Here is a 16,693-nt window from a genome sequence, read left to right on the forward strand (position 1 = left end):
CTTTGCGCTGATTTTTTTCTTCCAGAGCTTCCTGAATTAATTATTAAAATAATTTAGTTATAATTATTAAATTTAGCAAGAGATGGCATATAATGCTTGCCTCTATTGCCAAATTACTTAGCATTTAATTAATAATAGTAGTGGTAATATGCTGATATAATAATTTGGAAGTGGTTTGGCATGAATATGTAGCCATTGGATTTGGATGTTTATATTTGTAACATGATAAACGTTTTACTTTCATTTAATAAAACGTTTTATTTTTAATTTGAATAATTCAGCAATTATAAAAAACCAGTCGAAAGGCCCAATGCAGGCATCGGGGCGTACTAAATTACAAATAAAAATAAAAATATACCGAATATTATACTGTGTAAAAATATAAAGTAATTTATATTGTTAATTTAAATTAATTTAAATAATAGCTAGGAGTGCCCCTAGTGGCTGTTTTTGGCACACTGTGACAGAACCCAGTTTTTCAGCTTCATATAGTAGATATGTAACTGTTAATTAGAAAAATAACTAATTAAAAAGTTGAAGAAGCAATAGCATACGTGTATAGTAAGTCACATGCTGTTTTATTTTGTCAATGTGCCCTACTATAAGGGATGCAAGGGTTGAAATTTTTACAAATTTGGTCAGGGAAAGTCAAGGAATTTAAAACAAAAATTTGAGTAGGAACCCTGGATGTATCATTTTAAATGTAAGCGACGTCGAAGACAAGCTCTTATGAACTTTCTTGTTGAATTCAACTTTTTAATTTTTATTTTTTTCATATTAAATAATTATAATTTTATAAATAAACAGAAACAATAGCCCTTGTTCTCACATACATAAGCCATTTATATACTCAATCAAAATGAATGTCAGAGATTCTTTCTTAGGAGCCTTGTGTCAAAATTACTATCTGAGAAAATAAGATGACGATTAGATATACTACCAGTATTTACACATACTTGCATCCAAAACTTCAAGAGTTAAAAAGTACTCTAAAATCAATACTGTTGAAAGTGACAGTGAAAATAATACAGCATGCACAAACAAAATAAGGAAGAAATGTTTACTTGCTAAAAAACTCATTTTTTTAAGTATTATGATAAGTGGGGTTTCTCAAACGGGATCCTGGCTGCTTTTTAACCCGGTAAATTCTTCTCGTCCTGGGAAATACCGCAAATTTCTTAAAAGTTCACTTTTTTTTGTGTGTTAAGGTCGAGGAAATTTTGCAAATAGAAAGTATAACTAACTCATAAACTGTCAGAATACATTTGTATTTATTAATTTTAAGCCTGCTTAGTTTCTTTAAATTTTTGCTTGTTATGACATCTCACAGATTGTCAATAATCAATACGTATTTGTGGCAGGACTCCGAAAATTCTTTACTTGTCGGAACCTGTAATATCTCGAATAATTGTGCCGACGCCGTCTTAATTTTAACTATGCCCGGTGGCTTCGATAACTGCGTATCACCGGGTCGCGCAAATTGGGCAAGGACGGAAACGAGTACGAAGTTTGCGAGTATGAAGTTTTTTTCGTAAACCTAATTATTAAAGCCAAACCAACTGCCGAATTATCGGGCTATAAGCTCGATACCGCTGTTAAGGCAGCCGAGGTAGACAAATCGAGAATACTCGAGAGCAAAAGAAGTACTGCAACGCATCTCGAAAACGAACTAGAAATCTTCCGGGCTACGGGTGAAAAAACACGTAACATCTGTCTTTTCTTAAATACATTAAAAACGATTCCACTCGCATCCGTTGAATTGGAAAGGGCATTTTCAGTAGTGGGACTTTTCACGATTAAAATAATAATCAGATTGAGTGATCGGAGTATTGACCATCTTTAATTTTCAAAATCTTATAAAAATTTACAATAATATTTTGTGTTATGTTTTTTTAAAAAAATGAAAATTACCTTTCAAGTTAGAAGTTTGAGCTAAGTTCATTTTTTCTTTAAATTTTCGACTCGATTCAAAGGCATTTTTTTAAAGCAGTTTCCAACAAACTTTAATAAATTTTTTCTATTTGAAAATTTCTACATAATTCAAAGGTAATTTTAATATATATTTTACACAGCATTATTAATATTATGATTTTGGAAGTTGCAGAACGTATTAAATTACTTTTAAAAATGAAAAATAATTATATCATTCAATTTCAAGATATTTTTTATATTTTGAAAATAATTAATTATATCCCGGGATCCTGGGAAACGGTTCACTTTTATCCCGAAATCCCGGGACGAGCGAAAGACCGGGAAATGAGAAACCCTAATGGTAAGCATTGTGAAAGATTTTTTACTTTTGGAACATGCTAACATAATTTGTGATGAATATTATGGCATTTTACTTTGTAAACTAACAACATTGGTTGATTGGGCTGCAATTTTCAAAAATTGTAGACCTACAAATTTCCACTGGGCTGTCTGTCTGTCTTTCCCTAACCTCAAGAACAGAGTTAGACAGATGAAAGTTGAGACCAGATATATAAAAGTTAGGGACGGGAGTCTCCAATTAACTATATACGAACTTCCAGTTTGGACTGCAGGTCGTGTTATTTTAATTCAAAAATTTTCTCTCAAATGGAGTAAGATAGATGAATGATATGACTCTGTTGTTAAAATGGAAAGTATGTCGTATGGTGGCAAGACACAGCTAAAATTGAGAGCATTGTGACATCATCACTATGTACATACAATAAACTTTTTAAATTTTTCTAACATACACTGCATAGTCACACAGTAGTTTGACACCGAGAATTCAGCAGAGTCAAGATTGAAAAGTATCTGTAACAACACGATGGGTTTTACTATATTTATCTGTACAAATTCTTTCTTTCTCTTCAACATTAGTTACTATATAAACTTGGTTCTTCTGGAGTTCTTCTAACCCTTATTGTGACTCCCATACAATATTATATATATGTAAGTAGCATGTTTCAAGTTTATAAAAAGAAATTGTATAACTATATAGGAGCTGCAATAATGGTCTAGAAGAGTCACAATTTGGCCACTGTGGCCATAGAAGTTCTGAGAAATCGTTTACTCAAACCAAGAAGTATCATTTGGCATTTATTTTAAATAAGATTATTGGATTTAATTGGTGTATTATAAAGTTATAATTTCACACAGATTGATCTCTTCAAACAAATACCCAATTGTAAAAATCTTGCCTTCAAAGTTTCAAATAATTTTTTTTATTTATACATATTATTATCAAACTTATATCCATTATAATTTTTATAGGGAATATAATTGTCTGTATATTTTTAGCATCAAAAAGAACAGTTTTTGTCGTATCGGAGATTAATAGACGGAGACAACAAAAACGTATTTGAACAGTTTAAGAAAAATAAAAATGGTATTTATTCGTATCCCGAAATTCCGGTTACGATCGGTCCCGGTCCCTTTTCTAATACTCCTAGTCCTGCGGCGATTGCGATGGCATCGGCACTGAATCGAACTCAGCATCCGTCGGGTAAATATAAACATTTATTCAAAAGTCTTTATTCTGCTAGTTTCTCATTAGTATATTTTCACCACAGTTTAATGTAAAAGCTTTTATAATTTTTATAATTTTGGTACATTTGTAATATAGATTAAATGCCAATCAAGACTTTTCTTGCAGAGAAATATTATTTTATCAACACTCCTAATAGAATAGAATTTTTGAAGTAGAAAAGAAGTCAGTAATCACATTACAGACATACTTAAAACATTAAAAAAAATTTCTAACATTTATTTTTCAACAGAATCGTATAAACGTTTAGAAACACATCCCAATTGACTAGCTTCTGAAAACATGCTGCAGAAAAGTCTACTGATTTCAGTTAGATGCACTGCAGTAAAGTTTCTGATTCTCTCTTCATTACCCGAGAAATAGTTGCTGCTCAAATATTCATTTAAAGGTCTGAAAATGTGATTGTAGGTAAACCCAGAGTTGGCACTGAGCAATTGTCAGTTTTTGATTTTTAATGAATATTTCAGAGTAAGAACATTTTTTAAGTGATGAAGAGATTTGGGAACATACACTGATTCCAACAGTAATTCAAGAGATTTTATGCAGCCTGTTTTAGGAAGCTGACAAGATAATAAAAGTTCTTGCTTTAATTTTCTCTCTCTCTCTGTAACCTAATTACAGTAGAGCATTGATTATCCAAAATAATTGTGGATGGACGGTTTTGATTAACCGATCATACTCGGTAGGGAAAGAATAAAAAGACAAATATGTTAAATAAAGTAAAAATCTCTCATTTTTAATTCTAGTATGATGATAAAACAGATTATGAAATAGAAATTTTAATATATATGAATGATAAAATGTAACAAATAAGTGTGTAATTTATTAAAAACAAAGTGTTACTCTTTCTTTGCAACCTACTGATGAAACTTTGAATTCAAAGTAAAAATATGTAATAGTAAAATTAACATTAAATAAAGTATAATACCCAAACAAAAATTATTTATTACAGTTGTTTTTCAAAAATTATTGTCATTTTATTTTCTTTCTTAAATATCTTAGTTAAACAAAGCCATACTTACCAAATGGAGATATCTGAACATTTTTAAAAATTTATGTTTGTTATCATATATATTAAACATTTAGTATTCTATGCAATATTCCCAGGAAGTAAAATATAACACCTTTTAAAACTAAAAGTGAATTATTAAATAATTCTTTTAACTTCACAGTTCTGTGTTTGCAAATGATCCAAAAATAGAATCTTAATATTTGATAAAAAAAAAGAAAAGAAGGTTGCTGGGACAAATAAGTTTAAATTTAGAAAATTCATAAAATATTCTCAAAAGAGACAATACGTAAAAAGTGTGCTCAAACTTTGTCCCTTTCGTGCACGTCGGAAATTAACGGTCTCGCGGCGGAAGAGACAAAGTTTGAGGGTATTTTTTTATGTATTGTCTTTTTTGAGAAACTTTTATAAATTTGATAAATTTAAAATAGAATCTTAACTTTATTCCGGTCGATTGCACGTATTGTTAAATGCATTTTGGGCCGACTTACGGCGCCTCTTTGGTAACTCGTATCGCGTCGGTCGTATCGTTAAATACAAAAATATATGCAAACGTGACAAAATATTTTTATCACCAATACATTAAACAAATAACAATTAATTCTGATACATTAAACCATAAAGGAAATAAAATATTTAAGACTCCTGTTAACATTAAACCTGTAAAACAACAAATATGTTTTTGTATAAACTTACATTTTAAGGTGTTTAAAATCTATTTAATTTCCATAACTGACTAACAATAGATTTTTCTTTTTAAAGGTGGTAGTTCGTTAGGAACTGTTTCTAATCAAGGCGGAGGATTTGGTTCATCAGGATTGGGAACAGGTAACATTCTACCTGTATTTGAAACATTTTTTTGACTCGTTTAACATATAATTATCATTAATGAAAACCTAATAAAAACTTTTTGCATTAGTTTAAGTGTACAGATTAGTTTATAATTGAAATTATGAAATATCACTGATAACTTCAGTATTGATGATGATGATGTACCAAAACTCAAACTGACTAATTCATACTTTAAATGAAGTTATATTCTGTTTCTTTTTTTATGTAATTTATTTTGTTTTTTCCCTACTCTTTAAGATACAAAAAGAGATGCATATTTGGTGCAAACTTTAAAAAAATTTATTTATAAAATTACATATATTGTGTGATTGGCACTGAGATTAAAGGCCAAGAAGAGGCAAAAAGTTAACTCATTTAATAAGGTGCTTGGTGATGCTACACTTACTCTTCTGCTGCATATCGTTGGAAAGGGGCCGTCCATAAATTACGTAAGGGCGATTTCGGCCATTCTAGACCCCCACCCACCCCCGTGTAAGAAACCGTAATATTTTTTTTGATACCCCCTCCCCTTTCCTATCTTATGTAATATTTAGGCATGATTTAAAAAAAAAAAATTTTTTATGAAACCCTAAAAATCTTAGGTCCAAAATATATAATTATTAATTAGTTAATTAATATGTGCTATTATTTATAAAGACTTTATGTGAACAAATTTAAAAATATAAAAATTTAATGAATTCGAATGAACAATTTATTTTAAGTACTTTATTTTTTAATTATCGACAATCTTTTCGTTATCATCATCATTAATCAATGTCAAAATATTCATTTTAATATTAATTTTAATTTTCACAAAAGGATGCAAAAAACTTTGACAGATCGACTAGCTACTACACGTGTAAACAGAAACGTCATACAAAACAAAATAAGAGAGAGAAACCACCACACTGCCTTTCTCCCATGATAAAAAATGTGTAGAGTGTGAGTCTGCTAGCATTATTATTCTATCATGTCACACAAGATGGCATTGGTACGACGAGCGTTCTTAATAGAAACCGCCAAATTGAACCCAAATTCAAAACTCCACCACTCGACGAGATCAAAAAATAAAAATGAGAATACGGGTATACCTCGAGTTACGTCGTTCCCGATTATACGCCGTTTGTCATAAAAGTATACGGAAAAATAAAAATCGAGTTTAAGTCAGTTTATTCGACTTTAAATCCGTCCGCCACAAACGTCGAAGTCGTAATATCACTAGAAAAGCATTGAAAGCACATAAAATCATATTAAAATATGTACATTTACAGTAAATGTTAATATAATCATCATAAATCCTAGAAAACAAAACACGAAAACATCTGTGTTTCTGTTGTTGTCTTATTTAGCGGTCTATAAGTGCTCATTATTGGCATTTCCTCCATTATTGGCGTTTAGTTACGACGTAAGTCGTAGTTTCGACTTACGTCTTAACTACACAAGTAAATTCGACTTACGTCGCCTCTCCCGGAACCAATTACCGACGTAAGACGAGGTATACCTGTATTACGTAAAACGAGTTCTGTTACCCCCTACCCCCGAGTAAGAAATCGTAAGAAATTCTTGACCCCCACCCACCCCAAAATACCTTACGTAATTTATGGACGGCCCCAAACACTTAAATCTTTACCGTTCGTTTTCTGCGGACTCTAAGGATAACATCCGAAACTTTAAATAAATAAATTTGGTGGCGTGTGGTAAATTGTTCAGGCACCATTTCTATTGTCATCAAGCCTACTCCTCACGAATAAGCTTTTTGTGTAGTCACTTGTATAATTGATACACTTACTATAATGTTCCATTTGTGTTCGGTCCAGCATTATTTAATTGTGTATTTCTTTTCTTTTTTTAGGATTGGGAACTGGATCTTTCAGTGCTCAGCCAAATTTGTTCTCTAGCTCCGCGCTAAATCTCGGAAGTAGCTCCATATTCAAACCCCTAGGTAAATAGCGGTAAGAGTTCATTTTCTCCGTTTATTTTTTGTCTTTAATACTTCCTTAAATAATTTGAGATGATGTATTTAACTTGATATTGCAATAATACTTATGAATATTCTATATTAATCTTTTGAAAATTCTCTTGATAAATTTAATTTTCTTTTTCCTTAACATATTATTTACAGCAGTAATTAGTGGCATCTGCCATTGATTCTTTATCTCATGTTGTTTTGTCAGTAATTCATAATCTTTGATACCCCCTCCCCTTTAATGGTAAAATCTTTAAGAAATTGCATCTATTTTTTTTCTCAAATTGTGAAAGAATGTGGCTGCAGTTTTGCTCACTTTTAGCTTTAGTTTGCATAAGTTCACAAATAATTTTAAAATTTACAAAGTATTTTATTAAATTGAATCAAACATTGAAATTGATCATAGTATGTTTTTGTAATAATAATTAAACATATTATAGTGGAGTACCATATATACCTTTCTTAATGGACTGAACCAAAAAGATGTGCAATCAGAATTGTGTTTGGGATTTTATTCACTCGGCCACTACCCAGTGGCCGAGTGAATAAAATCCCAAACACCGGTAGTTAGTCACGGGTTTTTTGCCTAACTGACGGATGTGGAGTTTTCGAAGTTTTTCCAGTTTTTCGTAGAATGTCTTCGCGGGAAACATCCCTACTTGGATTGACTGTGTGTTAAATTGCCATATCCCGTCAAACCGACTAATCAAAATTAAACAAGGCTTCATCACAAGATGGCAGAACTAATAGCTTTTATACAAACTGTGTTGCTGTTACAGGATACAAAAAAATGTGTACACTAACTTGTATTCTGACCACCTCACACCCATTGATTAATTATATATTGTTAATGCTCATTTTCAGAGAGAATATGCCATTTAATTTTAGGAATATGAAGAGAACAAAGAATTTGAGAATAGAACAAAGAATATGTTCTGTTGATAGATATTCTGAATTCATTTTCTAAAAGAATACTGTAATATTTATAATCTTTACTAGAACAGAAGCAATGCATGAATGGGATCCATAATAAACTTTTAAGTATAAACAAAATGTTTTACCATTGAAAATTTTTGGGACCAGTGTGAAATGACACAAATGTGAAACATAAATGGTGTTCCACTGTGTTTTGCTGGAGGTTTCATCTTGACTGTCTTTGACAATCTGCTACTTTTCACATAATTTTGTAATTAATAATTCTTTGTAAACAATGTCACTTTTATGTATTATTTACAGTTATTTAATCTAAATATCAAAATCTTTTAATAAAAAATAGTCAATAGTAAGGCAAAAGAAAAGTACTTTAAAATAATGCAAGCAAATTGTGTTTTTTTTTTCTCCCCGGTAAGACATTTACTTTCGTGAAACATTTTATATCAGTGAATGAGTGAATGGGATCAATATAATTTCATATACACCTTATAACTCCAATTTATTGTCTGCCAGATGGCCAAGACATCAAGGCATCGGCCTATCTCTGGAGATCCAATATTGAATCCGAATGAGTCGGAAACCTTCGGGAATTTTTGGATAGTGGCCGTTCTAGATTTGTTAGATCCTCGTTTCCCGGATACCTTATTGTGGGTCCGGCCAAACTCGCAATGGGTTAATATAAAGACCCTCTTAGTACTCGGAGTGGGAGGAGTTTAAAGAAAAAAAAAACCCCTAGTTTATGAGCATATTCCTTTCTTAAAACTTGCAAATTGAAACTAGCTCTTTCATTATTTCCTACAGTTGAAATTTGGCTTTGTTCCAATGATTTTAATTTAAATAATACAAAATAAATGAATGTTGTTTGGGTTATTTGTCGATATAAAAGGAACTAATAACTTACGAAACGAGAAAGACAAATATCTAACTTATCGGATATTTCTTTAATTAAATTGTAAGAAAATAAACCTTAGTTAAGACAATAAATAAGCAGAAAACAAGTAAAATAAAATTGCTTTTCAGTGAAATTGTAATCAGTAATTATGGCTGTTAAGATCTGTAGGGATAAAGTTTACTAAGTTTACTGTACAATTGCATTAGAACAAATTGACTAACTCTAGTGACTGAGACAAGGAAATAGAGATTGGGTCCTACGAGCCATCTAATTGTAGCGTTTGGAACTTTTGATCTCGTCAAACTAGTGATTACAACATGTTGTTTTTATATTTATCAATTGGTGTACATTGTATCAAATATTTTGTCTCATAAATTGGGAAGAGTGCAAGAAGAAAATGGTTTATTATATTGAGTTCTTGTGCATCAAATACTTATAAAATGGGATCATGCTATACATTATTTTGTCACAAAAATTTAATGGTAAAGTCTTTAAATTCATATATTAAGTGGTGTAAAGGAATGGAATGATAACTGCATTGTTAATTGCAAACAAAACAGACCAGTTTATTATATTTTGATTAAATTAACATAATGTCAATTATTAATATTTGTATTTCAGAACACAAATGTGTAATGAAAACCAATCTTTAAATCTAGCCCCTTTTTAGCTTGTGACATCACGGTGAGCAAAGAATTGGAACACAAAAATGACCCAGTATCCTTTTATCTTTCACATGTTATATTGAAATTGTATTTGGGTGCATGGTTAAAAATTTCTCCTTAAAATCAAACTTTAACGTAAAATCGAGAAATGTTAAATTGAAGTTAAGTTCTAATGTTTCTATGGAACAACAGAAATAAAAATGTAATGTGTAATGTAAAATGTAAATGTTAAAATGGAACTTTACTATATATATAAAAAATGTTTTGATGTAACTTTAATGTAAAAATTATGCCTAGTCATAGTAAATAAGTTTATATAGAAAATTCTCTAAGAAATGACAGTTTAATCATTAATATACATTTATGAATAACATACTTTACGCACAGACAACTTGCTAAAAAGAATTCTTATTCATCTTAGCAAATTGTCTGTGCGTAAATTTAATTTAATTACTTCGACAAGGTTTAATGGTAAAATTATGCTTTTATTTCATTAAAACATATTGTTTTTTGAGAATTTATCATTATGTTTTAAAATATTTTATAATAATGTATGACTTTGTTTTTCTTTTTTTAGGTTCTCTCAATACAAATTCTACGTTTGGCAGTTCGTTATTAGTTCCGAACAGTGACGTATCCCTGCAGACACCTTATCCCATAAGTAACCAAAATAAGCCATTTCAACTTCAGAAGCCTCCCGCAGGCAATAAGAGAGGGAAGAGATGGACAAGTACTTGAAACCGAACAGAATGTTGTTAATGTTGAGAGTTTTAAGTTTACCTATACAAATTTTAATAATTTTGAAATAAAATTTTATTGTATTTTCGTACAAAATCTTTTTGCAGTTGCTTAATGGAATCGTTCTTTTATGACAGGCTTGGCGTATTTAACTGGCAAGAACACGTTGAAACTTTTTTGGCATGTTTTTGCTACGCTTCTCTATTCTATTATGGCAAAGGTAAATGATACATCACTGGCACGTTAATTATCTGTTTTTCGTCTATTTTATATGATTTATTGCTTCTGTGCAAATATCATAATATGTAGTAAGTGAGACCTTTTGTCTCGCTTACTACGTATAAAAGTGTCGTCTTTGTCGCTACGGCTACCGACAAACGTAATTTGTATTGCTCGACTGGCCCGACTCTCGATGCGATAGCAAAGAAAACATAGTAAGCAAGGCCACGGATCTTTTTGTGGCCAAATTATCTACAAAAGGGGCCCGAGGTCCAAATCGGACTCTAGAACTGACAAACGGTTGCCTTTACTATCCCAATTAGCCAACTGTCGCAGAATGCGCTACTGCCCGTCAAATTGTATTTCGACATTAGACGGGCACTCTGAAGATTAAAGGGCTGTGATTTTAAGTGTGGCTACTTTGGCTTTTGGTGGCCAGTCACTCCAGCTTATGAGACAGATGAAAATAAATCAAGTTTAATTAACAAAACAAGCATCTGTAATCAAAATTCTTTCATTACTGTTGGAAGTATTATTGTCTGATGTGAAAGTCTCGATACTTAATGCAGCGAAGAATCCAGTCATTCTGGTCATACCACGGTGTGTTCGATAGGTTTCGTAACCGACGGTTAACTGCAGTACGTCGTATCGTACGCCGAAAACGAGACGTTCGGAGATTCGGACAAACGTACGTGTCAAATCGTGTCGCGTAACGCCGGTCAACGTGCATTCCGAGTAATGTTTACCGCAGAGTTCTGAATATCTATCCACATATCTGCCAGTTTGTGCAGATGTAACAAGTGCTTTGGATGTGTCCATATAGTTGTGGACACATCCAAAGCACTTGTTCCCATATATTTATGTAGCACTTAACAGTGAATATCTGTTGAGAAGATCTTACAGCAAGTTACAGTACTATTCAATCATCTAAGGAAAAAATAACTCGTGCTATTGCCATGCAACCCATGGTTTTCCATAGGTTGCATGCCTTATTGAACAGCCCCTAATTGCCAGTAAAATATCAAAGATATTGCTTGCAGTATTAATATTTTTGACTGATTTTTTTTTTTTTTACGAATATCTGGCCCGCGATCGTCGATTTAAAAAATTTTCATAAATTTATGTTAATTTTGTTTTATCCACCATAGAGGTGGAAAATAAAATGACAAATTGTATGATGGAGTCATTCTTAACACTGTCATTTTTATACAGCAAAAAGGTAATGGTATTTTTTTTAATAGTGATGTTTCATCTTACTTTATTTTTTAATAGATTATTTTCACTGCACAGCAACTCTTGCATGCTGTATTAACTTTTGAGAATTAGAGACCATATCGGCCCACTGTCATCAAGGATCTGGGTTTGAATCCAATCTATATTCATAATTTATTGTGGTTAATTCAAATTGGCGACAGTCGAGGCGCGGAAGACGCCAGACTACGTTGCTCCGGGAGAGGCTGGCCATCTTGGATTCAAAAATTTTCGTGCTTAATCCAAATATGTCGGAAGTTTGGGCTCGTGCATTATTTCCAGTACCTCGTCTATGTTGGTTACTCCATTGTAGGTCAGCTGCCAGAGACCGTGCACACGGGAGGAACTCTGGGGGCTTAACGGGACTGGTTAAATTTCCAAAATTAAAAAGTAACAGTGTATTGTATATAAGCTTTATTTCTTTTGCACCCGTATTCGTTTCCTCCCAAAGTGCATTGTGTTAATATCTAAGTGTATATTGTAAAAATACGGTAATTTTTAAACCACATCTTTACTAGGGTCATAAGCGTGCAAAAATTATGCCGGATCACAGCCCACGCATCGAACCAGTTTCGGGGGCTTAGGAAACAAAGCATCCCAGTTTTCTTTTTATGAAATTAAATGTTTGAATTTCAATAATGGTTCATTTAAATTCGCGAATTGTTTCGCGATGCGTCAATTAATTTATTGTAATCACGAGCTATGCAGTCTGCCATATCGGAACGCCCGGTCGCTGAATAACGGGACACAACAGATGGCGAAAATTTCCCGGTAACTTGATCTCCCGAATTCGATCCCGGATCCCCACAGCGATCCACCGACCGCTGTGGGGAAAATCCATTCATCGGGAAATTTGGGTTCGTGTTCGGACTTAGTCTTCAAGAATTTATCATAATGCTTAATAGAACTCAAATTGGATTAATTTTATATTAAGTAAACGAAAAAAGAAAATTGCATAAACGGGTGTTCGATGTCGATGAAAATCGCGAAAATTAGCGAAAGATCAATTTATAATTTTGATGCTGCACAGATTTCATTCCATTTTATTATCATTATTATTTTTTAAACTGTAAATACGGTTAAAAAAACGATAAAAATTTCGTTTAAATAATAAATTTTATCGTCTGTCGACTTAAAGTGTTGCCACGTGTCCAGCAAGAAAAGTAATTTTAAAATGCGTGAAAACTTCCAGGTAAGTATTACTTGCGTCTTAATTCGATTATCGATAAATCGATTAAAGACGACGACGATCAATTTTAGCTCGAATAATTAACGAAAAGATTTTAAAATTTAAATTTGCACTTTAATGTCGGGTAATTTAAATGGCAAGCGCTTCCATACGTAGTCGATGTTACACTCGTAATTGTCAATCTTGCAGAATGTTCGTGTTTAAATGGAGTTTATTCGTATATTAAAGTCATATTTAGGTTGGCATTTATATATTCTGGTTAAAAACTGGTGAGTCGATCGGAAATGTATCAAATATTCAATTCTTTTGATTGTAATTAACGTTAATCGTGTTAATTAATTAAGCGATTGTTTATTAATTTAATTTAGTACCTGGAGCGGTTTTTCTTGATTTCCCGTGTTTTGGAAATGTCTGGCAAATGTCTCTCTCGAGAAAAAATGCCACGTGTTTACCAGTTTTTAGTGATTAATTTTGGTTTTAATTAACTAAAGAAATTAATGTATCTGTGGCCGGATGTTTACCTTTTCCTCCCGCGGCCGTCGACGTCTCGGTGTCGGTGCGTCGCTCGTTTCTTTTGTCCGTCCGTACGTTAACCGTCTGTGGCCCGGCCCAAAGTATTTGAAGCCCGCCGACGGGCGAATGCTTCCGGCGGTCGGTTGTGAGTTAGCGTCCGGCCGGGTTTGTTCGTTTGTCCGGTGCCTAAATGGGGCCCGTTTTCTCTACGGTTCTCCGAGTGGAGTGCTTTTCTCTGCTTTCTCGTGCCTTGCGTTGCCGTATCCCGTCCGACTTTGAAACCGCTGCGTCTTTTAAAGGGTGCAGACTATTCTTATGCCGGCGACGGGTTTCAAAATGGTTCTCCGCAAGATGTTCTGCTCCCGTACTTTACTTTTACTCTAAACTTACTCCGTTTAGTGATATAAAATATTGGGTAACCTAATAAATAATGCTGTTTTTTGAAATGTGAATAAAAGTGCTTGTACTTTTTGTTTAAGATAATTTTACTTGCCAAAATATTCATCTTTGCCTTTGATTACACATATCCAATGGGAGGGTAGTTTGAAAATACCATTTTTAGCATTAAAAATTGAGTCGCTTCCTCTTTTATGGCTGCGTGATTTGTGAATTGTTTTCCTTGTATACAATTATGTGAAGGTAAAAAAAATGTGATGATCCGACGGAAACGAGTTGGCGGAGTGGGAAGGACGAGGTAAAAGTTTCCGTCCCGATTCCGTTATTTTGTTTCTTGTAATTTCTAGATGTGTGGGTGAGAGTTATCTTGTAAAAACAAAAAATGTCTCCACGATTTGCCCAAGATTGCCGTTCTGGTCCTAATTTGTCACACTCTTTGTAGCTGCTAGCTGTAGAAATCTGCTGCGAAGATTTGACCGACGTTTGAGTACTCGTGATGAACGATACTCCTCAAAGTCTGCCAAATGTGACGAAAGATTTTTTTTGGAAGTCGTTCAAATCATTTATAAAAGTGGTATTTTCAAACTGCCCTCCTGTTGAGAAAGTATAATTACAGTAGAGCATCGATTATCCGATTCAATTGGGGACCGAGGTCGGTCGGATAAGTGAAAAAATGGATAACTGAAAAGTATGAAAAAATACATTATTACTATAGTGTATTAGTATATTAGTATATCCCATGTAATAAGCATATTAGTATATCGCTATTAACGTACTTTGCGTTGAATTTTCATCGCTGTTAAGCCTAACAAAATTTTTTAAAAAAATAATAATTGTCGTTAAATTATTTCTTTATTTTGCACAAAATAAATACAGAAATAAATAAAAAATAGAAAATTAAGCCTGGTTTAAATACTGGTCTCCCTTTCGTGGTCGAGCCAGTGTTTCCAGCTAAAACACGCAAAAATTTAACAAAAATAATAAAGTAGTCAAGACATAGCGCCACATCACTAGCGTACATTTGAATTTGCCGACCGGAACGTGGTCGGTTAACCGACGTGATGGTCGATCGGGGGTCGGATAATTGATGCTCTACTGTAAATGTGAAGGTGAATATTTTGATGAATAAAATTGTTTTTACTGCATATCAAGGTGACTTGGACAAGATTTATGAAACATACCGTGTGCATTATCATAATTAGCTTTACTAACAAAGTATTCTCTTTCTTTTATTCATTAAAATAATAGTTCTCATAATTGTTCTGCAGTCATTGGATTGTTAGCAATAATAATGTCTGTTGTAATTTCTGTTGTGGCAAAACTTCAATAAGAAAGCCTATACAGCAAATATTAGCTCACTTTGAGTTAGGGAGACTGTTCATTTTCTTTTCTTTTTTTGTAATGATTTTCAAGTTTAATATATTAGCTTTTGAATGAAATAAAAGTGATATTAAAAATGTTATAAATTAAAAAAAAGGAAAGATGCTAAATTTGTAGCTTGTGCATAACAAAAGAGAATGCATTCAATATTCTGCATGATTTTAAATGATGATCTTGAATTACATGTAGATAATTTTAATACAGTAGAACCTCGATTATCCGGATTGTTCAAAATAAACAAAAATTTTAAAAATTTGCTGATTTGCACTTGGTGATTGTGACACTGTTTATGTACGTGATGGAATGCATAACTTTTTTGTCCCAACAACGTCTCACCTGGCACAGTGGTCCTAAACTTTTTAATATATTTTGCGTTGTAATAAAAATATAACTTGACATACATATTTATAAATACAGTAATTTATATTCGAATTACATCATTTCTATGGCCAAGGGCGGTGTAAGGCATGGGCGACGTGGGCTACCGCCTACGGCCTCGCGGTCCGGGGGCCTCGCACCTCGAATGTTTATGCATTACTTAAAAGCCGTGAATGCGACAAAAAATTTTACTCGTCGTAAAATGATAAATAATTTGCATTTTTATGAATAAAAATTTGACAGTTTCGACTGCTTTTTATTTTATAAAATCCGTCTTCTTGCTCCCCCAGAGGGCCTTTAAACAATAGGCAGTGTTAGTGCTGGTTAGTAGTAGTCCAAATTCAAAATGAACATTTTTTTCTTGAAAATTTGATCACGATTTAAATACAGTACAGTATTATTTTTTGATTATCTGGATTTTTCCTTATCCGGACTACCTTCATCCCCAATTAGTCTGGATAATCGAGGTTCTACTGTATTATAAGATGCTTTCTGATGTCTGTGGGAATGAAGACATTTATTACATATTTGGAAATAATCATTTATTTTTGATAGTTAAATATTTGAAGTCATTATAGCTTGGGTGGTCCTGGCAGTTCCTGTTGCTTCCCAATCCTTTAAATTTTTTCTGCAGCCTCTGAAATACTCAATGGCTCTCTGGGGCTGCATGTCCCCCGTTGAGAATCTTTAGTTCACACAGAATTGTACCACGATAGTACCACTACCTGTTGTATATCATAGTAGAACACTATAGTTAGGAGTTGCAAATTTATTGACTTTTTTATTATGGATAAAATGGCAAATCTTTAAAATGTTACT

General features: G+C 32.7%; 2 protein-coding genes across 5 annotated transcripts in view; both read left to right on the forward strand.

The window, feature by feature from the left end:
• Nucleotides 1-10,644, forward strand: part of LOC136987531 (nucleoporin p58/p45-like) — a 38,958-nt gene extending 28,314 nt beyond the window's left edge. The window contains exons 11-14 of one of the 4 annotated variants that reach the window (XM_067285274.1): nt 3,268-3,472; nt 5,286-5,351; nt 7,207-7,296; nt 10,388-10,644. In XM_067285274.1, the coding sequence (XP_067141375.1) occupies nt 3,268-3,472; nt 5,286-5,351; nt 7,207-7,296; nt 10,388-10,548 (522 nt within the window). In that variant the 3' untranslated portion in view covers nt 10,549-10,644. Of the gene's footprint in view, nt 1-3,267; nt 3,473-5,285; nt 5,352-7,206; nt 7,307-10,387 lie in introns of all 4 variants that reach the window. The other 3 variants (XM_067285276.1, XM_067285275.1, XM_067285277.1) reach the window with 3 other exon arrangements.
• Nucleotides 10,645-13,193: 2,549 nt separating this feature from the next.
• Nucleotides 13,194-16,693, forward strand: part of LOC136987603 (protein FAM114A2) — a 46,369-nt gene continuing 42,869 nt past the window's right edge. The window contains exon 1 of the mRNA XM_067285367.1: nt 13,194-13,210. The gene's annotated coding sequence lies outside the window, so the exon portion shown is untranslated. The remainder of the gene's footprint in view (nt 13,211-16,693) is intronic.

The sequence above is a fragment of the Centruroides vittatus genome, unplaced genomic scaffold (genome assembly GCF_030686945.1).
Source record: "Centruroides vittatus isolate TY-2023 unplaced genomic scaffold, ASM3068694v2 scaffold_2520, whole genome shotgun sequence".
Lineage (NCBI taxonomy): Eukaryota > Metazoa > Arthropoda > Arachnida > Scorpiones > Buthidae > Centruroides > Centruroides vittatus.